This window comes from Podarcis liolepis (assembly GCF_965112155.1).
Source record: "Podarcis liolepis genome assembly, chromosome: 2".
Classification (NCBI taxonomy): domain Eukaryota; kingdom Metazoa; phylum Chordata; class Lepidosauria; order Squamata; family Lacertidae; genus Podarcis; species Podarcis liolepis.
The window spans coordinates 29277844-29301446 of NC_139555.1; the positions used below are offsets into that span (position 1 = coordinate 29277844).

At 45.2% G+C, this 23603-nt stretch overlaps 1 protein-coding gene and 1 long non-coding RNA gene across 6 annotated transcripts in view; one reads left to right on the forward strand and one right to left on the reverse strand.

Moving 5' to 3' along the window:
• BAIAP2 (BAR/IMD domain containing adaptor protein 2) overlaps positions 1-23603 on the reverse strand; it is a 136438-nt gene that overhangs the window by 86306 nt on the left and 26529 nt on the right. For all 5 annotated transcript variants that reach the window (XM_083490129.1, XM_083490125.1, XM_083490128.1 and 2 more), the window contains exons 2-3: positions 11453-11528; positions 4265-4351 (exon numbers count right to left, since the gene is read on the reverse strand). In XM_083490129.1, coding sequence (XP_083346255.1) covers positions 4265-4351; positions 11453-11528 — 163 coding nt within the window. The remainder of the gene's footprint in view (positions 1-4264; positions 4352-11452; positions 11529-23603) is intronic.
• The window catches only part of LOC310700691, a 150397-nt gene that overhangs the window by 60146 nt on the left and 66648 nt on the right, over positions 1-23603 (forward strand). The gene's annotated exons all lie outside the window — the stretch shown is intronic.

Consider the following 23603-nt stretch of genomic DNA (forward strand, 5'->3'; position numbering starts at 1 on the left):
CTGTAGAAGAACAGTTTAGTAGTTGTCAAATTTCACAGAATTATAGTCTCTTGCCCCCTCCCAAAAAATAGATATAACTGACAAGGAATGCAAGGAATCATATGCATTTGAAACCAAGATGAAACTAGGAAGAAGTGAGTTATTATAGGAACACAATACTGTACATACATATCAAAGACCAGTTCTACGCAGAACTAGACCAAGCTGTCAGGAGGGTCCCAGCCTGCGAACAATTCTTCCCGCCAGAGATTTCAGTACCAGAGCTGGGGACGATCATCACACATAGGACAACTGCACAGGCCACTTTGGTATCGGCAGCATGAACAAGAATGGACAAAAGCTGCTTGAACTGTACTCTTCACAACCTCTACATCGTGAACACGTTCTTCTCTACTAAGGCAAAACAGTGAGTGTCCTGGAGACATCCAAGGTGAGGCCACTAGCACCAGCTGGACTTGATTGCCACCAAGTGATCAACCCCGAACTATGCTTGTGTCACATGGAGCTACCACAGAGCCAAATGCAACACGGATCATTTCCCTGGTGGTGAGCAAGATCCTTATCCAGCCAAAGAGGGCCCATAACACAAAGCAGAAAGAGTGGCCTTGATCAATTGCTATAAGGCGAAGACCAAGGTGAGCCTTGGATTCATGAGTTTTCCCCATTTCTGTTCCTCCAATGCTTCTGTTTTAGATTAACCACAGTTTGGTATTACATCCAAATCCTTAAACGTTGATTAATCTTGAACTCTGGTTAATTAACTAGGCTTTGAAGTCGCCTTGTTTCAACAAACCATAGTTAAGATTAACCAGAATGTTCAGCTTCTGATATTACAAGCAGCTGTCGTAAAACGAAAACTTCCAAACACTCATCCTCACAACGTGCCAGAGGAAGGACAGGGGAAATCAAAGCCTAAATTTGCTGTCCTCATAATTCTACACAATGGTTTAGTATTATGTGTGAATACAACCACAATCTACTATGGTCCCACACTTGATTGGGGGTGGAGGTTAAATCCATGGTAGTAGATAGTTGTAAAGTCTTTCACATTTGGATTTCACCCACAATGCTGAACCATGGCAGGAATGAACATTTTATTTTCTTTAATTTGGAGAGGATGGGTTCCACAAGTTCTGCAACAGGAAACACACAATCTACAAAGTGGTTAAGTTACTGAAGCTATGTGCATTTTTTCGCAACATTTTTCTAAATACAGGAATTGCACTTAATAAGTTGGGTGTCTTGAGTCCATCAATTCACAAGCTTGATATGTTACTCTCTTGACTTGCAGCAACATGAGTAGGACTAATCACTTGGACAAAGTAGGCTTTCTGTAGGGATTTCTATAGTCACTGTGGCCCTAATGTATTTCAAGATCACTTACCAATCTCAAGGCTTAATATATTAAACAAGACTGGTTCACATCCACAGTCTTTCATATGCAACGAGGTTATACAGGGGTTTTGCTGCATCCTTACTTCCAAAGTGGGCAAAGGATTGCAGCCATATTAAATAAAATATCAAAAAAACAACAACCCAAGAATAGTTCAGCATGCAGACTGTCTGACATGTTTAAGTATGCTGGAAGGAATGCAAACCTAAGCAAGCACAGCACTTCAGAACCATGCAAATAATAATAATAATAATCTGCAGCTAGCTAGCTAGCATCCCAAATTCTACAGCTATGCCTCGGAGCAAAATGTAAAATCCGCTGTTCCTTCAAGGATCTGCAACTAATGGCAAGCCATGCATTATCTCTCAGATTTCTTCAAGGCAGAAAAGAGCAACACACTTAGATTCTTTACTCCATATAAAAAGGCAAGCGCAAAAGGACACAGAACTGGCATTTTTCTCTACTGGGTGTATTTAAGTAGATAAAGGGCTCCTTCAGGGCAAGATGACAACAACATTGGCTCTGTTGCTCTGTGCAGGGGATGCCGTCTATGTGTACATGGCTGCGATTGAACCCAAGTGAGCTGTTGACTTGGGGCAAAATAGAGCACATTGTATGAATATCAGATTAGCTAAGGTTTTGGAAAGACTTTTAGAGTCCTAACAGCCTTCACTTCAGGATGATTCCCCAAATACTCAGCAAACCTGAGTTTATTGGAGCCAGAAGGCTGTGTTGTTACTTTTACGGTACAAATCATGCAGGCTGTGCACATTTACTTAAGACTGATTGGGGAGGGGGAATTTGGAAACGGAGCAAAAAGGAAGGAATTAAAACGTGGGTGGTTGCTTGATGGGGATTAGAAAGGCTGCAGAGAAACCCAAACAAACTCTCATTACGCCGACAAGAATTTACTTGGAACAGCAAAACATCTAGCAAGATGCCTGACTTTTCAGGGCTTGTGTGAAACTGCCATGTCCTGATACATGCCTGCATTTCCAAAAAAACACCTCCGTGTAGTATGCACAGGTAGCAGGCTATTCAGGCCCTGTGTTTTATTAGCATTTGTCTGAGTCCCACCTATGTATCAAAAGTAACACTCACAGAGAACCAAAAACAGATTTTCCCCACATCTATACATCGCAAGGAACATAGAGGTGTTATTGTGGCAGCCCATCAGAAGCGCCACTTCCCCAGAAATAAAACCTAAGTGTTTATTATTCACAGGGGACCCTGCAGTTCCCAGGAACTGACAGAGTTGTCATTGCTTAAGCAATGGCGGGGGGGGGCACTTTGGCTATTTTAAAAAATAATGTATATACCACTGGGTATATATGTCAGGGCGGATGACAGTATTTTAAATATACAAACATAAAAGCACAATACAACAAGTCATCAAATACTCTCATCAGAATAAGAACTATAATTGCCTAGCCTAAACCAAAGATCTCTTCACCCACAGGCTGGACAGAAGAAGAAGGTCTACAGCTGGTGCCAAATGACAGCCGATGTTAATGAGAGCTGAACCTCAAGGGGAAAATGTTCCACCAAAGTTAGGGCATTAGCGTAAGTTCTGTGATTAACTCTGCAGCAGTGAAGGCTAAAACTTCTCTACAAGCAAAAATGTGTCTTGTTAAAGGACAGCCTACTACTTTCATCTATCTTTAGATTAGGTAAGCATGAAGGAAATCGTTTAGGGGGGCAATTAATACCCCATTTCCTTTTCCAAGAAAGAGGAGTGCTTATGAACCAAGTTGTGGACAGATTATGTATGTATAATAGCACTAGAATATTATCATAAGGCTTGCACAAGCAGTTTTAAAATTCTGCAAGAGACCGTAAATTAAACTGCATAAGACTCCCAATATTAGCCCACAACTAGTACTGCCATGTTGTTGTTTTTCATAAAGTGGATCTTTATTTTTGATCTACTCACCAGCATGAGACCAATAAAACAATGTTTATTGCAGAGAGAAAAAATATTCCTGCACCTGCAATTATGATATTTCAGGCAAAGTAAACACATTTATGAAATACTGGGGATTGCTCACACTAGCTCAACTCAAACGCTACACCAAACCATGATTAAAGATGCTTAACTGGCATGTTGTCCAAATTGCTCACCAGTCTAACTGATCTTAAGAAATGTGGACCAACAAGCAGGACCTCTGGCATTGATCTCAAAGGAAGGCCAGTTCATGGAGGTGCAAGAGGTGCTTCAGTTAACCTGGTTCCAAACTGCTTCCTTAGAGAAGGGCCTCAGTGAAATAAAGGAGTTTTATTTGAATGCCCGATCAAGTCATGTCAAGCGTGATTGGCTGGTGGAGCCAAAAATTTGGTTGACTTTGCAGACACATTTATATTTTTCCTGCAATGATCATGGTCCTGATTTGGATCTCAGGCTTATGGAAAACCCCTCTGACTCTAAAATGCCAATGTCTTGTATCTAGTGCCTTGAACAGGATGCACTTCAAACAGATGGAAATGAATTAGGGTATTTTGCATCTCATGTGCAAATAAACATCCATCCTGTCACTTAAGCATAATTTACGGAATCCATATTCCACAGGAGAGTGTAACCTAAGAATACAAAACCTGCATGTTTGAGAAAGGGGTGTAACAGCTCACGTTAAGCAATGCACAGGCAACATCTGAGGATATTTTAGAACTCCTCTAACCCCTTATGAATAATGAGGGCTGCTCTTTCCCTAGAGAAGACAAAGAGGTGTTGTGAGTTCATCCTTCCCTTTTTAGCAAACATCATCTCAAGCTTTTAACCAAAGTGGCTACCTTTTTTCAGCCCAAGGGCAGCGTTGACAGTTGGCTAAACCTTTGAGAGCCACATGGCAGCAGTGAGTGTGGTACTTGACTTACCTAGTTCCTTAGATCCTTGGCTTTCGCTGGCCAATTCTCCCATTTTAACCAGAGCATCAAAGTATCCTTTTGCTGCAAAAGTCACACCTAGAAATCGAAACACATGTATATTATTGCCATGTACATTTTTACCTCCATTGTTGCTTCAGGGATAACACAACAGAAAAAGTTTCATTTATTTGAATGTACTTGCTAAATACGGAATTCCCAGCTATAAACTGCTGTCAAGTCCTGTTGCACCATCTAAATGCTAGTGTTGTCACCAAAATCTGGCAGAATCAAAGAACACCAATAACTTAGTGAAACAAGACTTAGCTTTGCAAAAGCCATGCTGGCTCTGCTTTAGCAAAAGCTTGTTCTTCTGTATGCTTGGTTATTTTACCTTTAACAATACATCACCAGTTTTCTGAAGACAGACGTTAACTTAACCAGTCTGCAATCTCCAGGAAGCCCAACCCTTGGATCCCTTTTTTATGTAAAAAAAAACAACTGGTATTACATTGGCTACCTTCTAGCTCTTAGGTATGGAGGCTAGTCTTAGGAACAAGCTAACTTATTTTGGTCAGAAGATCAACAATTTCATATTTGACTCCTTTGAGAACTCTTGGATGGATGCCACCTGGACCTGGCAATTTGTCAGTTTTTATTTTGCCCGTTAGGCCTAGAACTTAAGTCTCTTGTCACCATTATTTCCTTCAGTCCCTCAGACTTCCTTCCTGCAAAAGTTAATTCAGGCACAGGGATCTGCCTTATATCTTCCACTGTGAAGACAGATGCAAATAATTCATTCAGCTTCTCTGTAATCTTATCCTCCTTTAGCACACCTTTGATTCCTTTGTAATCCAAGGGTCCAACCCCTCCCTAGCCAGCTTCTATAGCTGAGCTTCCAATTTTGCACTCCAAACAACCTCCAAGCATTATGGAGTGATTTGACCATATGACATAATACTGAAATGTTCAAAACTCCAATAAGAGCTTCTTGGACACACACTACCACATCAAGGTGAAATTTTCAGCTTGTGTCACATAACAATTTTTGTCACTGAAATGAAAGAAGCTTCATTGTATAATAATTCAGATAAAACTCTCATGAGCTAATTCAGATCTTAAAAGAGTGGAGGGAATTTTGACACATGAATAATGTGGAACGCAACATAGAAAATGGTAGTTTGAGCAACAGGTATTGTGTTTAGAGCAGGATAGGACAACACAAGAATCTTATGGGGTTGGGTGTGGGACGGTGGAGAGATGCAAAAGCCTAAATATGGGCTCTGCATCAAGATCTTGCATTATTTCTCCCAGGCTAATCTGCAAGATTAGAGAAGGTTATTCTGATTATAGACCACTATCTTGGTATAAACCTGAATTTTTATTCTGGGAGAAGACACATCTTTGACAATACAGTGGTACCTCAGTTTTCGAACGTCTCCGTTGACAAACATTTCGATTTTTGAACACTGTAAACCCGGAAGTAAATGCTTAAGTTTTCGAACATGCCCCGGAAGTCGAACATACCATGTGGCTTCCACTGAGTAAAAGATCCTAAGGCCTAGCTGTCTGCTGTTGAGTTTTCAGTTTTTTAACGTTTCAGAACTCGAACCGTCTTCCGGAACTGATTACGTTCGAAAACCGAGGTACCACTGTACTAGCTTATCAAGCCTCCAAAAATCTTACTAAGTAGCCAGCTATCACTTGACTTTCAAATGCAGCTCAAGCGTTTTAGCTCGTTTGTTGACATTCCAATTGCACACGTCACTTTAATCAGATAAGAAGGGGGTTCCACTTAATCACAAGAACACATTGCATAGATTTTGTTTAACACCGCAAAACTACATGTTCTAGCAAGTGCTACTGGATTAAACTGCTTGTGTTTCATAAGGATACAGATCAAGAGACAAGAGAGCAGGAGAAAATGGAATGGCCTTTAAGATTACAGAGTTGAGATCTGCAGATAGAATGCATTTATCAAAAACCGAAGCAAACGAAACAAAGATTGCAAGAGTTAGTTCTCAAGAATGGATACTGTATTAACCCACTTCCTTGTCTTGGAGCAGCATTTCTCAGAGAGTGTGCCAGGATCCACCCAGTGGGCGTTGGGCTACTTTCAAGTGGGCCTTAGTGCCACATCCCTGTGCCTCCTAGGTGTGCCATTGCTTTTTGTTTGGACCAACACCAGCACCAGCAACTACCTCTTAAGGGTGGCTGGGGGAAGAGCAGTTTGGAGCAGGCACTCTTCTTGAGTGCCTGCTCAATGCCAAATTCACAGCCTCTGCAACAAGAACATTACTAAACCAACCACAATTTCCTTTTATTTACTTTAAAATTTGCACTCTGTGTTTCAGTCTTCAACGAGTTTATTTCTCTTAAAATGCAAGACATATCAGATAATAATATCTATTTGCACTTATCAGAATAGCTTTCAGCAGCATTTATTATATTATTTATTTGGTCATTTTGTTTTAAGTCTCCCCACGCCATGGTTCTCTCAGCAACATACAAACAACAGGCTGTTAACAATTTAAACCATTAAATCCTTATAATGCCATTTAGTACAACCCTTAAAAAAAGAAGAAGAAGAAAAAGGCAAAGCACAAACTAGAACCAGATAGGGAGTAAACTTCAGCCATAATCAAATCACAGAGAACTAAAATCACAGGTGAGCTAAAGAACACCCCAACCATAATTTTTTTTTTTAAGGTTAAAAGTTGGAATTTGAAACCTCCATAGCTACTATCAGGAGAGCACAGGGTGCAGAGAGGGGAGAGGGAAGTCCCACTGCGCACGTGGAAACCCTAGGCTTCTTCACACTTAAATATAAGCCACGGTTTATATGAATGTGCTATGTGTGCTAGTAAATGCTGCTATATTGCTCCTGTTTTACTCTGACCTCTCTGGAGCCAGGAGAAAGAAGCCTCAAGATTTAGCTTAGCGTTATGTATGAACTACTTCGTGTGGTCTGTTTCTCTCAAACCATGAGTGGTAAGCCAAGAACAAAACTTGGGTTCTGCTCATGCTTTGTTTGGAGAGAAACGAACCACAAGTGCTGGTTTGCATGCAACACTGAGTCAAGACTCATGGTTTGTTGTTCCCGTCTCCAAGCAGAGCAGAGCAAAATGGGAACAATTCAGCAGTATGTACTAGCATGATGCTTAATCATGGTAAGCTAAAAACCACAGTGATGTGAACCAGCCTATTATGTGTTGGGCACACAAATCCTACCCTTACAAATATGTTATTTTGGGGGGTGGGTGGGTGTAACACTTTTATGTTAACCCAAACCAACAGGGCCACTATAGAGTTGCTTTTCATTCATTCCATGGTGTGTAACACTTGGGCTATATTTCAAAGTATTTTATACAGTGCTGTAAAATCAGCTATGGGCCATGACTCCCTGATGAAAACCACTACACTTCAAATTCTGTCAGCGTTCTTTAGGTAACATTTTGATCTCCTTTTAACAACTTTTCAGGGTCAACCTCAAGATAATTAAAATGCATATCAAGAGGTTGGTGGGGTTCTTCTTAATATAAGCTTCCATTTTAGCAGAAAGATTGCCAGAGCATGATTCCGACCAGGGCTTCATTCATTCAGCTTCTTGTGAATGCTAGGACACAGCCTTGAAACCCGTGAAATGGTAATAAGAGAAGGGAGTGCAACCCTTGAGAATGCATGGAGTTTGGCTCTTTACTGAGTAGCACTGGATTTCATAAGCAGGCTAAAGACACCCAGTACCTCTTTTTCTCCTTGAGAAGCCACTGGAGACTGCCGATCAGTCCAAAGCGTGTGCAAGGCATGTGCAAAGCAGTTCCATGTGGTACAGCATAGGCGCCAACTCCCTGGGACCCTGGGTGCCTGAGCACCCACAAAATCCCCCCTCTGAAGGGGCCAGGCACCCACAAATTTTGGTGCCAGGGCCATGCATGCCCTGGGCACCCACGGTCGCAGGGCCAAGCTGGCACTCCTGTTGTACAGAATGTGCTGCAGTTGGTTTGAGAACATTTCCCTTAAGTCTCGCTCAAGTGATGCAATGCTCACAAAGCTGACTCATGAGATAGTTATTCTTTTTATTTAAGGTGGTTGGTGGTGGGGAAATCCCAGGAATGTTACTGAATTGCTGCTGCACTTAAACAAGCAGGCAGAGTCAGTAAGTGAAGTTGCCAAAGGGATCCTCAGGCCATCTAAAAGGGGGGAAAGGCTTTCAGGGAAAGCTTTCCCCTAGGGCTTTATCGAGGTTCAGGTGTTAGCAACTATAAAAAAGCAAGAAGCAATTAAGTTCTGCTTGCTAGCTCAAGTCCCTGGGGGTGGGAGGGATGAACGTAGCCTACCTGCACTACGGGACACAAAAGCTAGCAGCACAAATACATAAGAGAAATAATGTACATGGCTGACCAAACTCTTGTTTGGTTTGAACAAATGACGCTGGCCGAAACATGTAGGAGATTTTCCACACCTGCCTAGGGCCAGCTGAAGCAGCCTGAGCAGGAAAGCAGCCTGACAGCGCCTACAAATCTATTAACTTTTGGGCAAATTGCCAAGCAGAAGGTAAAACAAAACAAAAACACCGTCCATGAGAAAATACCACTTCACATAACTCTCTCTGGTTTTGCCCTTAAGATTTTTTCAGTGTTCACTTAAAAACGTACAATCTGAATGTGACGGACAAGTGTTTGGAAGAATCTGTGTGTCATACAGATACACTCAGCATGCAGGTGGGATTGACTGCAGTTCCCTGTGAAATGTAAATGTGAAAGAAAACCTGGTGTTGTTCTTTGGTTTTTGTTTGTTTGGGGTTTTTTTGCTGCCTATTGTATGATTAAAAGTGGTTCTTAATTGTGTTATTCTGTGTTGGATGAAAGAATCCTGTGACTTCTTAAAGACTCGACTGTTTGAATTAAGGCATTGGCTTTAAAGAGTCAACTTTGTAAGATATGGTTGATGAAGCAGGATCTTGCCTACAAAAGCTCATGCCACAGTTACATTTGCATACAGATAGGCTGCTAAGTAGACACTGGAGTCAATGGGATTCAAGTGCCCTAATTATAGCCTCAGAATTCCCGATGAAGCCAATGGATCAAGTCTGCACCAACAAGTCAGTCATTATTAACTAAACTGAAAGCCTTTGCCTAAAAATTGGAATGCTCTACTTTCTATTATTTATTTATTTTCCAATTCTTTACTCATCCTTTGGTCCCAAGCACAGGTTACATTAACTAAAATACAGTCTATAAAATAAAACCACAAAACAGATACAACTAATAGCAAAATTCATGGGGAAGACAACTAAAAATTCATACTCCGCTTCCAAAGGTCAGAGTAAACAGGCATACCCAACAAAAGATGTAATGTCAGTGCCAGACTCTCACTAGGGGGTGAGAATTCCACAATTTCTGAGCTGCCACATACACCTCTGTGGATGGCAGCATTACCAACAAGTGCTCCTCCACCCATCTTGACACCCAAACTGGTGGATGTGGGAGAAGTTTCTTCAGCTATTTGGGACCCCAAGTCATTCAGAGCTTTATACATTAATGTAAACACAAATAGGCAACCAGCACAGGTGCTTCAGGTCAGGTGTGATAGGACTCTCTTCAGTCATACTAGATTGCAACTGGTCCAGAATGAGGCAGACAGTCTCCAAAGTGTCTTTAAGGGCAGCCCCAAGTAGAATGTACTGCAGTAATCCAATCTGGAGGTTACCAGAGGATGAGTACAGTGGTCAAGTCCAAACAGGACTGTAGTTGGTAAACCAATCAGAGCTGGAAACAGGCATTCATAGCCGCCAAGGCCACCTGAGCCTTTGGTGACAATACTGAAGCCAGGAGTATTTCCTGCAGATCTACTCCTTCAAGGGAAGTGCAATCCCATCCAAAACAGGCTGCATCCCCATTTTCTGTGCTCAGGAACACAACACCTCCATCTTGTTTGGATTCAATGTCAATTTCCTCATCAACACCCAGCCCATTGAGCACCAGCCTTCCGATGAGAAGGTATGGAGAGACAGAGCTGGATGACATCCATGTGTTAATGACACCTTACTCCAGAACAGATGTTACCTCCCCAACAGCTACATATGAATATTAAAAGAGCATGGGGGCAGAATGCACCCCTGAAGCATGGCACAGGTCAGTGCCCATGGCACAAAGTAATACCCCCCACTAATAGCTATTCTATGGAACAAAACTCCCAAATCAAAAACAGAACCATCACAAAATGGTGCACCACCACCACCACCATTTGGAGTCTGTCCAGGAGAGTACTGAGGTCCAAATTATCAAAAGCTGCAGGCAGATGAAGAATAATTAGGAGAATGTATCTGAAGAAGTGTGCATGCACACGAAAGCTTATACCAAGAACTAACTTAGTTGGTCTTTAAGGTGCTACAGGAAGAAAAAAATTTTTTATTTTGACTATGGCAGACCAACACGGCTACCCATCTGTAACTAATAATTAGGAGAGTTCGACTCCCTTCATCTCTCCCCTGACACATGTCAACCACCAGGGAAACCAAAGCAGTTTTGATGCAATGGCTGGGCCTGAAGTCAGATTCAGATTGATCTGGAAACTCAGCTTCTTCCAAGCATGCTTGAAGCTCGACCACCACCTCCCTCTCAAAGTGCTTTGCCCCCAAAGGGGACATTCAAGAGTGGTTTATAATTGTCAACCTTTTTTTTGTTTTTACTCATTTGGGATTTGCTAATGTAGCTTTGAAACATACATCTATACACTGTGAAGTGTAGTGCTGGAACTTCTTTGCTATTAAAGATAGGTTTGAAGATTTTTATTATTATTATTTAGGCAATCCAAAGAGGCTATTTGAGACGGGAAGAAGGGTGGAATCACAAGTTGTGTTTATCATCTAGTTGTCAGTAAATCAGCAGCCTGTATCTGGCTCATCATTGTAAGGAAGATGTTTCATGTCACAGCTTCTTAAGCAGTGCGCCTTGTGACAGCCCTTCATGCTTCACATGTCATAGAACGATAATGTGCTTGTGTCTTAATTCAAAGAGCTGCTTTGCAGGCTGCCTTCGGCAGACGAGAGCATTTCCTGACATGTTTTCTAAACTTCAAGAGCAATGCCAACCTCAGAGAACAAGATTTTGCCATTCTCTCCCCCCCCCCTCCACACACCTCTGCTACCACCCGATGCCACAGCCATGACAACAACATGCACAATTACACTTTGCTTACCTGCCAAGGCTTTTTCATAGTTCTTTCCCATGGAAATGAAGTTCCGGAGGCTGGGGTTGAACTGCTCCATTATAGTCTACAAAGAAAGAAAAACACACAAACAAACAATGCATTAGCAATTCAAACACTCTGCCGAGAAAGTGACTAAAAGTGTTCTTGTACTCCTTGTGTACACATGTGTGAATACAAGAGAGAGGCTGAGTCACACTATCCTACGAAATACAGCCTCGGAAACTGAATCTTCCCACAGACACGCAACACACGCCATGTGACAGAGACAACACAAGCCAACAAGTCAAACGACATTTTGCAAGGCAATGGATGCATTTTTACAATTCGGTCCAGGATTCTAAGTCAGCAGTTACGTACGAGAGGAATTCCAGACACCACAAAGCTCTCTCCTGTATGACTATTTTGCCAGAGCATAAACAAAATGAAGCATAAACCAGTATAAGGAAGCAGCAGCAGAAGAAGAAGAAGAAAATCAGAAGAAATAGGATAAGAACAGCTGGCAATTGGGCACTAACACTTCAATCTGTAGACACAAAGCAAGGTTTGACAGTAATAGCAAACTTAAATTTGGCCAGACTTAGAAATGTATTTATTTGTATTCGTTATATGTATTCACCTCAGTTCTCCTACAGAACATTGTGCAGGGGACTGGCTAACATTGCTATATATTTTATATATTTAAACCATGCCTGCATGTTCCAGTCGAATACAAGGGCCCTGGATGGGCAAAGCACTGCAAGGCAGAAGCCTGCTTCTGTATTTAGCACCTCATGATGAGGAAGAATAATTGAGGAACCTTCATTTTTTCTTTTATAGTCATCACCGGCTTCCTGACAGAGATTCTTTATAGGCAATTAAAGCATTCGACTTAGCAAATTTTTAACCCGTTCTGTCTACCAGGCGGTGTCAGCATATTGGGATTTCAGATTTTAACACCTTGTTATACATGTGGAACTGTTACCATTTACTGTAAATATACGAATAATGCAATTTATTTAATTACCGTACATATTTACTCCTAATGGATATGTAAGAGAGACAGAAAACATGTGAGAGTAAGATCAACCGCACACAGGCCTTTCTGGTTCATTTCAAAATATCCCATCCCTGAGATCTGCCTTCACATTTAAGTTTGAGCTCTTTTAAGAAAATTGTTTTTCCATCCACCAGCTTCTTTAGCTTATTTCATTCTTGTAAAAACAGACAAGGAGAAACACATTCAATACTGCTATGTTTGGCCAGGCTAGAAAATACAGGGCAACAGTGTCTAACGAGAATTACATAGTGTGCCAAGCAGAAGAGTTCATACATTTTGGTTTAAAGGTGCCATTTAACAGTTGGAGAACTCGTTTAAGGATAACAATTCATACCCTCCCTTTCTGAATTAAGATGCTCTCCAGGCAAGCTGCAGAACAGTCAATAAAAGCAATAAATACAATTCAAAGTTAAGACAGCAATATACAAACAGTAATTAAAAACAGTATCAGCAGAGACACAAAGTTCTAAAAGGCTTCAGGATTCAGCTCCATGCACCAACTACAAAGTAACAATGCATTTCATGAATGGCCAATGTGGTGCCCTCCAGATGTTGTTGAACTATAATTCCCATCATCCCTAACCAATGGCCATTAGGAGCTAATTGGAGTGGGAGTCTGGAAGGAAAACAATGTGGCTGCATTAATAATAAGGCCACTCTGCATAAAAGTCACCGCAATTCCATCATGACCAAAGACAGTTGGAGTTATGTCATGTGGTCTAACTGGAAATACACTTTAATGTATACCTTAAGTCCTGACAAAATACCTGGGAGACAATCTAGTAATAATAATAATAATAATTTATTATTTATACCCCGCCCATCTGGCTGAGTTTCCCCAGCCACTCTGGGCGGCTCCCAATCAGTGTTAAAAACAGTACAGCGTTACATATTAAAAACTTCCCTAAACAGGGCTGCCTTAAGATGTCTTCTGAATGTCAGGTAATTATTTATCTTTTTGACATCTGATGGGAGGGCGTTCCACAGGGCGGGCACCACTACCGAGAAGGCCCTCTGTCTGGTTCCCTGTAGCCTCACTTCTCGCAATGAGGGAACTGCCAGAAGGCCCTCGGCGCTGGATCTCAGTGTCCGGGCTGAACGATGGGGGTGGAGACGCTCCTTCAGGTATACAGGACCGAGGCCGTTTAGGGCTTTAAAGGTCAGCACCAACACTTTGAATCGTGCTCGGAAACGTACTGGGAGCCAATGCAGATCTCTCAGAACCGGTGTTATGTGGTCCCGGCGGCCACTCCCAGTCACCAGTCTAGCTGCCGCATTCAGGATTAATTGCAGTTTCCGGGTCACCTTCAAAGGTAGCCCCACGTAGAGCGCGTTGCAGTAGTCCAAGCATGAGATAACCAGAGCATGCACCACTCTGGCGAGACAGTTCGCAGGCAGGTAGGGTCTTAGCCTGCGTACCAGGTGGAGCTGGTAGACAGCTGCCCTGGACACAGAGTTAACCTGCGCCTCCATGGACAGCTGTGAGTCCAAATTGACTCCTAGGCTGTGCACCTGGTCCTTCAGGGGCACAGTTACCCCATTCAAGACCAGGGAATCCCCCACACCAACCCGCTCCCTTGTCCCCCAAAAACAGTACTTCTGTCTTGTCAGGATTCAACCTCAATCTGTTAGCCGCCATCCATCCTCCAACCGCCTCCAGGCACTCACACAGGACCTTCACCGCCTTCACTGGTTCTGATTTAAAGGAGAGGTAGAGCTGGGTGTCATCTGCATACTGATGAACACCCAGCCCAAACCCCCTGATGATCTCTCCCAGCGGCTTCATATAGATATTAAAAAGCATGGGGGAGAGGACAGAACCCTGAGGCACCCCACAAGTGAGAGCCCAGGGGTCTGAACACTCATCCCCCACCACCACTTTCTGGACACGGCCCAGGAGGAAGTAGCGGAACCACTGTATGACAGTGCCCCCAGCTCCCAGCCCCTCTAGACGGTCCAGAAGGATGTTATGGTTGATGGTGTCAAAGGCCGCTGAGAGATCCAGCAGAACTAGGAAACAGCTCTCACCTTTGTCCCTAGCCCACCGGAGATCATCAACCAGTGCGACCAAGGCAGTTTCAGTCCCATGGTGAGGCCTGAATCCCGATTGGAAGGGATCCAAATGGTCCGTTTCCTCCAGGCGTGCTTGGAGTTGTTCAGCAACCACCCGCTCAATCACCTTGCCCAAGAATGGCAGATTTGAGACTGGGCGATAGTTGGCCAAATTGGCCGGGTCTAAACATGTTTTTTTAAGAAGCGGTTTAATGACCGCCTCTTTCAGCGGGTCTGGGAAGGCTCCCTCACAGAGGGAAGCATTCACCACCCCGCAGAGCCCATCACCCAGCCCTTCCCTTCCTTCGCTTTTATCAGCCAGGATGGGCAAGGATCAAGGAGACAGGTGGTCGGTTTCACTTGTCCAAGCAGCCTGTCCACATCCTCGGAGGTAACAGATTGGAATTGATCCCATATAACAGGACCAGACAGAACTCTAGCACTCTCCCGCCCTGGCCCTGCTCCCTAGCTCTATTCCTCCTTGCCATGCTCCTTGCCTAGCTCTATTCCTCCTTGCCATCATAATCAGGTCATGCTGTGGAGAAGCAGGTCCAGTGCCTGAAGGCAGTAACGAGATGGATGAGGGCCAAGAAACTGAGACTGACTCTTGGTAAGATATCAGGAGCGAGCCAGCAGTAAATCACACTGTGCAAGTTGGAACTAATTCTCTATTAGCAAAACACGATTGACAAAGGAGTGGCCAGGCAAAATGAGCACAGTAGCTCATCTCCAATAGGTCTTGCCCCAATGAAGCAGTTGCTGTGACTGAAGGTCCCTTCTCCCCATAGCTGCCTAAGTCCTCTCCTTTTCCAGGTTTTTTTCCAAGCTATCAGAAACTGTGTTTGCATCAAACCCATCCATGACATAAGACAGAGGTGCTGAGAATGGGCAGTTCCCATGTCCAGGAAGCAGATAGATGTCCTGTTCTAAACATGGTTGCACTACCCTTCATGGAGCAGATTTATAGTATGGAAGTGCTTCTCTGTCGCTTGATGCCTAGGTGACACAGAATTTCCTGCTGTGGTGCTTCCTAGACTGACCCAGTAACCCATGTTCTGGTAGCCTCCCATTTAGATTGTAATGCACTCTACATGGAGTTACCTTGAAGACTGTTCAGAAGCTGCAAACAGCCACAAGAGTGTTGAATGGCATGGCTTATTCTAACCATAGAACCTGTTTTATGAGAGCAGCACTGGTTACCACCTGTATGGCAATAACATGGGAACCAAATACTTGGAGCACTTCTCCATGTATCAACTTGCCTGGACCCCTCGGATTTCTAGGAGAGGACCTTCTGGAGGCAATACATCAGGTGGTGATAATGTATGTTCTGTGGTGGCACTCTACCTGTGGAACTCCTCGTCAGAAAAACAGCTGGCATCTACATTGCATGGGTGGAAGGTGTCTGTTCACCAAGATATTTGGGCACAGTTTATCAGTGTTGCCCATTTGTAATGGAGACTGATTTCTGTTGTTCGCATGGATTCTAGGACTAGTCTTAAGTTTGCTATATTGTGTTTTAATAATTTTTGCCCATAAACTATTCTGAGGTTATTTATTACAGAGAATGGTATAGAAATTAATTGACTGAATGCATGAGTGAATAACAGAAGCACCAAACTGGCTCAGCAGCAGGTAAGAAAAAATGGCAAACTGTTGAGCACTGTGACTATTTTTCTTTGGAGACCTCGCCTCACTGGTCTGCAGCAAAGACTTTCCAGTGCTTTTGTTCGCCAGAAAAATTAACTTTTGAAGCAGCAGCTCATTAAGTAACTTGCTCATAGATCAAAGTGCAAGAACAAAGCATGCATCCACAGCCAGGACATTTTACTTTGCTATTCTTGACCCTTAGACAGGATTTCTGCTAGCTAGCAAAGTAAAACATAGGTTTAGGTAGGTTTATGGACCTCATTTTTATGGTCTTAGACATATGCACCCCTAACCCTCACATGATCAAAACAAAGAATGGCAAAGTTCATTAGAAAATGCTGAAACTTGATAAACAACTGGATAAAGATCGAGCCCAAGCTCACCTAGAATTTGAACAGGCCAGATTCAAAGGCTAGCCAATAGGATTGCCATTTTATACATGATATATATTTTTTCTGTTGAGGGCACCAAGAGAGAGAGGGGAAACAATCCACAAAAAGAGGTTTCAAGGACAAGAAGAACTCTCACCTCCAAACTATGTACTTTTAGACTTCTACATAATCACCAAAGAGAATGGCTCTTTGTTAAGTGTGTCACAAGCCGTGAATGAGTCTCCTGCCTACCTTGGCTCTACCATCCAGAAAGTCATTCAATCACTTTGTAACTATGGCACCTTACAAATGAGATGAGGAATTTACTAAATGATCTTTGTAGGAAGCAGAACTAATTCTGTGCTTTCTGATTGAGAATCTAACCCCTGAACTAATGGAAATTTCATATTGCAGTAAGGAAAGCCACAGGCAGATAACAGAGGACTCGGGAAACAGCCTAGTAACAGAACAACAAGTTCACTCCATAGTTCATGGAACTTTTATATTAAGAGTCTGCGTGATCTCTAATGCATGAAATTTGTCTTCTTTTTTCTACATAGGTTGGCATCTACAATCTACAATGGAGGATATTTTTCTCAATATTTTCAAAAATATTAATTTTCTACTTTGACTACATTTTTAATGGCTTAACACATTAGCTAACTGACCAGTGGCTCTCTTACAAATTAATATAAACAAGCCATCTGGGCATTTCCACAGTTACGACCCAACCAGTCACATACAAATTCTCATTTCCTATCACTTCCCTATTGTTGAAATACTATCCTAGAATATTAACATACCATGCACATGGACTCTTCAAAACAAGTATGTAAAATGCAACAGGGGGGAAAGATGCTGGGGCAGTTTTGGCCACTCACTGGAATTCAGAACTGGCGTTCACCAACACCACATCCTATCCTCAATGGGTTTTCCTTCCATGTGAACTTGCCAAGGTTTTTTTTAATCCTGATAAAAGTACTTGAGACATGAACAGAAGCCCAAGCTTACCTGGTAATGGTAGCAACAGCAAGGGTGTGAGGTGGGAAATAACCTCACCCAATGCTATCAACCATTTTACTAATATTCTAGTGTATTGTCTGTATTATTTGATGAGATCAATTCACTGGGGAGCAGTTTAGACACCTGGAAATGAATTTTCCTGGATGCGTACATTAAAAAATGCCGCTCAGAAAAGCCAGAGAGAGAGAGAGAGAGAGAGAGAGAGAGAGAGAGCTTTTTCTCAAGTTCGTTTTGAGCTCCTTATAGAAATCACATGTATGTTATCCACAGGAAGAGAAAGAGTTCTGGGTTCTCCCCACTACCATCACCATCTCTCAGGGGAAACAAACAACTCTTACAGAATAAGAATCTGGATTTTCACTGAAACCCAATGGCCTTTCATAGAACTAGAACTCTTACTACTAACCCGTGTGGGAGGTGGAATGCCCAAGTACAGTGGTACCTCGGGTTAAGTACTTAATTGGTTCCAGAGGTCCGTTCTTAACCTGAAACTGTTCTTAACCTGAAGCTCCATTTTAGCTAATGGGGCCTCCCGCTGCCACTGCGCCGCCGGAGCACGATTTCTGTTCTCATCCTTAAGCAAAGTTCTTAACCCGAGATACTATTTCTGGGTTAACGGAGTCTGTAACCTGAAGTGTATGTAACCTGAAGCGTATGTAACCCAAGGTACCACTGTACAACTGAAATAAGACCGCTGTAATCCCAATCTACCTTTTACTTCTTGTTCCTGTCCACCACCACCACCCCGTCCCAGCCATTACTGCAGAATATAGTTCTGACTGTTGCACTCCCCTAAAAGCAAGAGAGGGAGGGAAGAGTGAGACAAGACACTTCTGTCGAATAAGCTGAGTAAACATCTGCCACCTCAATTGAAGCCGGCCAAGCAACTATAAAGCTCATTTTCTGCCTGAAGCGTTTTTATCCCTCATTTCTGGATCCTGTTCTTTTGAGACCATGACCACTGTAATTTACTTCAGCAAATGCAACCCATCAACTAATGCCAAGGAGCAGCAGAGCATCTGCCATTCTGATGTTCAAAACAGCAGGTTATTAATTTCATAACAGGCAAAAAAACCTCCTCGTGGCAACACATACTAGCTTGGAAATTTCAGTGTAGTGTGCTTTGTCTGGAATTAACATAGAGAGACTTTAAAAAATGCTGGTTAGCTCAGGAATTTCCTTTAAATCCTCAGATTAGTTCTGAGCAATGGCCTTGCTCCAGTAGTTCTCTTGACAGGCTACTAAGTGAGCAGAGACATTTGTGCTGGCAAAGACGACCACCCTGATCTTCTCCTTAGGACAAGGAATAACATTCAGGGATGTTTCAAGTAAGAAGAAGAGCCAAACTCTTAAGAAGCCAATTCAAAATTCCTTTCAACACGAACTTATTTAGCAGGTTGGGGTAGAGAGAGAAACCAAGATCCAACCCACTTGACCAGCTATCCTAGAGACCCAAACCCTGTTGCATTTTTGTACCTATGGCTTGACTAAAAACTAGGGATGGTATTCAACTAATTTTTGCTCAGGGTAGACTAACTGAAATTCATGAACATGACTAACTTAGGCCCATTAACTTCCACAGGTCTATTCTGAGTAAAACGCATGTGAACGCCACCCAAGGATTCCAGGTCCTCTGTGTGCACAATAAGAAACATGGTAGGTGGCAATAGGGCTGCAGCACTTGCAAGCAGAGGAAGAAGTGCTTGAGTAATGGGAAGAAGAAAAGTCATGTGCTGGCTGCGAGGGCAGGGGAAGAGGCCTGCTGCACCTCTTGAACCAGTTCTGATGTTCTCTGCAGGTCACCTTGTACTCAAAGCAATAAGCTGCTAATATTAGGGCTTCCATATCAGGAATGGTTACCAACAGGAACTGTGTCTTACGTTGAATGTGTGGAGAATTCAGGCTTGCAAGATACGTTGTACAGTATTTTAATAAAACCCTATTGCAGTGGTACCTTGGGTTACAGAAACTTCAGGTTACAGACTCCACTAACCCAGAAACAGTACCTTGGATTAAGAACTTTGCTTCAGGATGAGAACAGAAATCGCGCCACAGCGGCGGCGGGAGGCCCCATTAGCTAAAGTGGTACCTCAGGTTAAGAACAGTTTCAGGTTAAGAACAGACCTCCAGAACGAATTGAGTTCTTTACCTGAGGTACCACTGTAATAGATTTCACTAGCTGGAGCTAGAGGCAAAATGGTTGCTCAAAGGGGTCAGACTCAGAGCATTCTACTACACTCCACAAACCATACACTCAGATGATTTACATACACAAATACTATTCTGCATCCAGAGTTGCTACAGGTCATGGATTCCAATAGTCTGATTTATACACAAAAAATGAAATTGTTAATGCATAAGGAGTTTGAGACCCTTGCTGGGTTACTGCCATTCATTCAGAGGTCGACCAGCAGCTCATCATTTACTTCCTGACTATCACTACCTTATCAAGTGTTGTTGGGGTGCAAGTTCTCTTTTTAAAAGTTGCCATGTTTTGACCACAAAATAAATACATGTATTGTTTTTACTGCATATAATAAAGTTAACAAGCATCTAGTGTCTCAGTTTGTAAATTGTGTCTACAGTGGACCCTCAGGTTACATTACCTTTGGGTAATGTAAATTTCGGGTTGCGGACGCGGCAACCCCGGAAGTGTATACTTCCGGGTTTCACCCTGCGCATATGCGCAGAAGCGCTCTATGGTGCCATGCGCATGCACAGAAGCGGCGCCTCTAGATACGGACTTTTTGGGGTACGTACGAACCCCCAGAATGAATTAAGTTTGTATCTGGAGGGTTCACTGTATTTCCAAAATTCTCTATGAAGTTTTACAAACCCAGTCCTAATCTAGGCAACAAATGAATTATAACACTTAAGAAATGTAACACTGCAGTGCTATAATGTGCTTTATATCTACCCTAATTCTAACATTTTGCCAAGGAGCTCAGAGCAGCAAATACGAAGTTTCCAAGAGGCATATATTAACCCCAAAATCATACAACATTGCATCCTATTAGGGGAAATTGCTTGGGGGGGGGGGAATGTGTATAATGGGCAAAAATGTGTATGTTAAAAGAAATGCACACTAAAATGCTGACCAGTTTGCATGAGGACTGTTTTAAAAAAGCAGCAAACCAATGCAGAAATGCAGTGAACTGAACTTAACACCGGGGAGATAAGCAACTGATAGAAACTGAAATTGACAAATCATTCGTCCGTCCATCCATCATCCATGATAATTGGCCACCCTGAAGGATAGCTTCCCCATACTTGGTTCCAGCAACTTAAGGGTTCTGATGGAAATGTTATCACTAACAGTAAGTTTCACACTGCCAGTCAACTCGAATGTGTCATCCAACAACTTCTACAGCATTGCATCAATTGCTCTTGTAGGAAATAAATAATATTCAAACAAGGTGCTTTGTGGTTTATCTCCCATAATTATATAAGGCACTTAACTATGACACATCACAAAGAAGAAAACCTGTACATCATCTGTGAATCATGTGTAGGAAATGAAGGGAAGGGAAATTAGTGCCCTTTCTTACAATGAGTTTGCCTTAACCAAGTTTGCACTACATTTTTACAAAGCCACACTCCAGAGAGCATATACTAAAACAGTGGTAAGCCATGGATTATAGGTTCCCAGAACTGTAGGATAGTTTCCATATTTCAAGAAGACGGTGAATACAGGGAACACCTTTACTGAGTACAGCTGTCACATGTTAAATAAAATAATGGTTTGCGTTGTCAGTTTACATTCTATATACAGTATATTTGTATATTTAGGAAGCAGAAATGCCCTCCTTGTTCCCTCATATAATGTGTGTGCATGCACAGATATGCAGAAGCAGCTCACTGGATGTAGCAGAGCTACCATGAGATGAAAGGAAAAGAGAGATGTTGGGGAGGTCAGACAAGCCGGCACTACTGCTTGTATAGTTGCACCACGCCGAACTGCCTGCTGCCTCATCCCTCCCAGCAAGCAACAGTGAACCAGGAACCTAGTGCAGTGGCTCCACCCCACTCAGCAAGCTGCTTCTACACACATGAATCAAGGAAAACACAGGTGGAGAATGGTACAGCACAGTGCCGCAACAGCACTGCTTTACTGGAATTTTCAAATAATGTAGTACCGTATTTTGCGCCCCATAAGACGCTCCGGCCCATAAGACGCACCTAGTTTTTTGGGGGGGAAATAAAGAAAAAAATTTTTATTCCCCCCCCCCAGGTGCGGGGCTGGAAGAACCAGGTCGGGGAACAGTGGGAAGGCACGCTCTGCCTCCCCGCTGTCCCCCGAGCTTGTGGGGCTGGCGATGGGGAGGGCAGCTCTATGCCGCCATCCCGAGCGGGGCGGGACTTAGCGCCCCGCTCGGGATGGCGGCGTAGACCTGCCTGCCGTCCCGCGACGGCAGGCAGCTCTGTGCCGCCATCCCGAGCGGGGCGGGACTTAGCGCCCCGCTCGGGATGGCGGCGTAGACCTGCTTGCCGTCCCGCGACGGCAGGCAGCTCTGTGCCGCCATCCCGAGCGGGGCGGGACTTAGCGCCCCGCTCGGGATGGCGGCGTAGACCTGCCTGCCGTCCCGCGACGGCAGGCAGCTCTGTGCCGCCATCCCGAGCGGGGCGGGACTTAGCGCCCCGCTCGGGATGGCGGCGTAGACCTGCCTGCCGTCCCGCGACGGCAGGCAGCTCTGTGCCGCCATCCCGAGCGGGGCGGGACTTAGCGCCCCGCTCGGGATGGCGGCGTAGACCTGCCTGCAGTCCCGCGACGGCAGGCAGCTCTGTGCCGCCATCCCGAGCGGGGCGGGACTTAGCGCCCCGCTCGGGATGGCGGCGCAGAGCTGCGCTGGTCCCAGGACCGCACGCAGCTCTGCAGGGCCACCGGGAGCGGGGCGGAGCTTCTTCGCTGGCTCCCGGTGGCCGGGCAGAGCTGCGCTGGTCCCAGGACCGCACGCAGCTCTGCACGGCCACCGGGAGCGGGGCGGAGCTTAGCGCTCCGCTCCGGATGGCAGCGCAGAGCTGCGCTGGTCCCAGGACCGCAGGCAGCTCTGCGCGGCCACCGGGAGCGGGGCGGAGCTTCTCCCCCGGCTCCCGGTGGCCGGGCAGAGCTGCGCTGGTCCCAGGACCACACGCAGCTCTGCAGGGCCACCGGGAGCGGGGCGGAGCTTCTCCCCCGGCTCCCGGTGGCCGGGCAGAGCTGCGCTGGTCCCAGGACCACACGCAGCTCTGCAGGGCCACCGGGAGCGGGGCGGAGCTTCTCCCCCGGCTCCCGGTGGCCGGGCAGAGCTGCGCTGGTCCCGCGACGGCAGGCAGCTCTGCGCGGCCACCGGGAGCGGGGCGGAGCTTAGCGCTCCGCTCCGGATGGCAGCGCAGAGCTGCGCTGGTCCCAGGACCGCAGGCAGCTCTGCGCGGCCACCGGGAGCGGGGCGGAGCTTCTCCCCCGGCTCCCGGTGGCCGGGCAGAGCTGCGCTGGTCCCAGGACCACACGCAGCTCTGCAGGGCCACCGGGAGCGGGGCGGAGCTTCTCCCCCGGCTCCCGGTGGCCGGGCAGAGCTGCGCTGGTCCCAGGACCACACGCAGCTCTGCAGGGCCACCGGGAGCGGGGCGGAGCTTCTCCCCCGGCTCCCGGTGGCCGGGCAGAGCTGCGCTGGTCCCGCGACGGCAGGCAGCTCTGCGCGGCCACCGGGAGCGGGGCGGAGCTTCTCCCCCGGCTCCCGGTGGCCGGGCAGAGCTGCGCTGGTCCCAGGACCGCACGCAGCTCTGCAGGGCCACCGGGAGCGGGGCGGAGCTTCTCCCCCGGCTCCCGGTGGCCGGGCAGAGCTGCGCTGGTCCCGCGACGGCAGGCAGCTCTGCGCGGCCACCGGGAGCGGGGCGGAGCTTCTCCCCCGGCTCCCGGTGGCCGGGCAGAGCTGCGCTGGTCCCAGGACCGCAGGCAGCTCTGCGCGGCCACCGGGAGCGGGGCGGAGCTTCTCCCCCGGCTCCCGGTGGCCGCGCAGAGCTGCGCTGG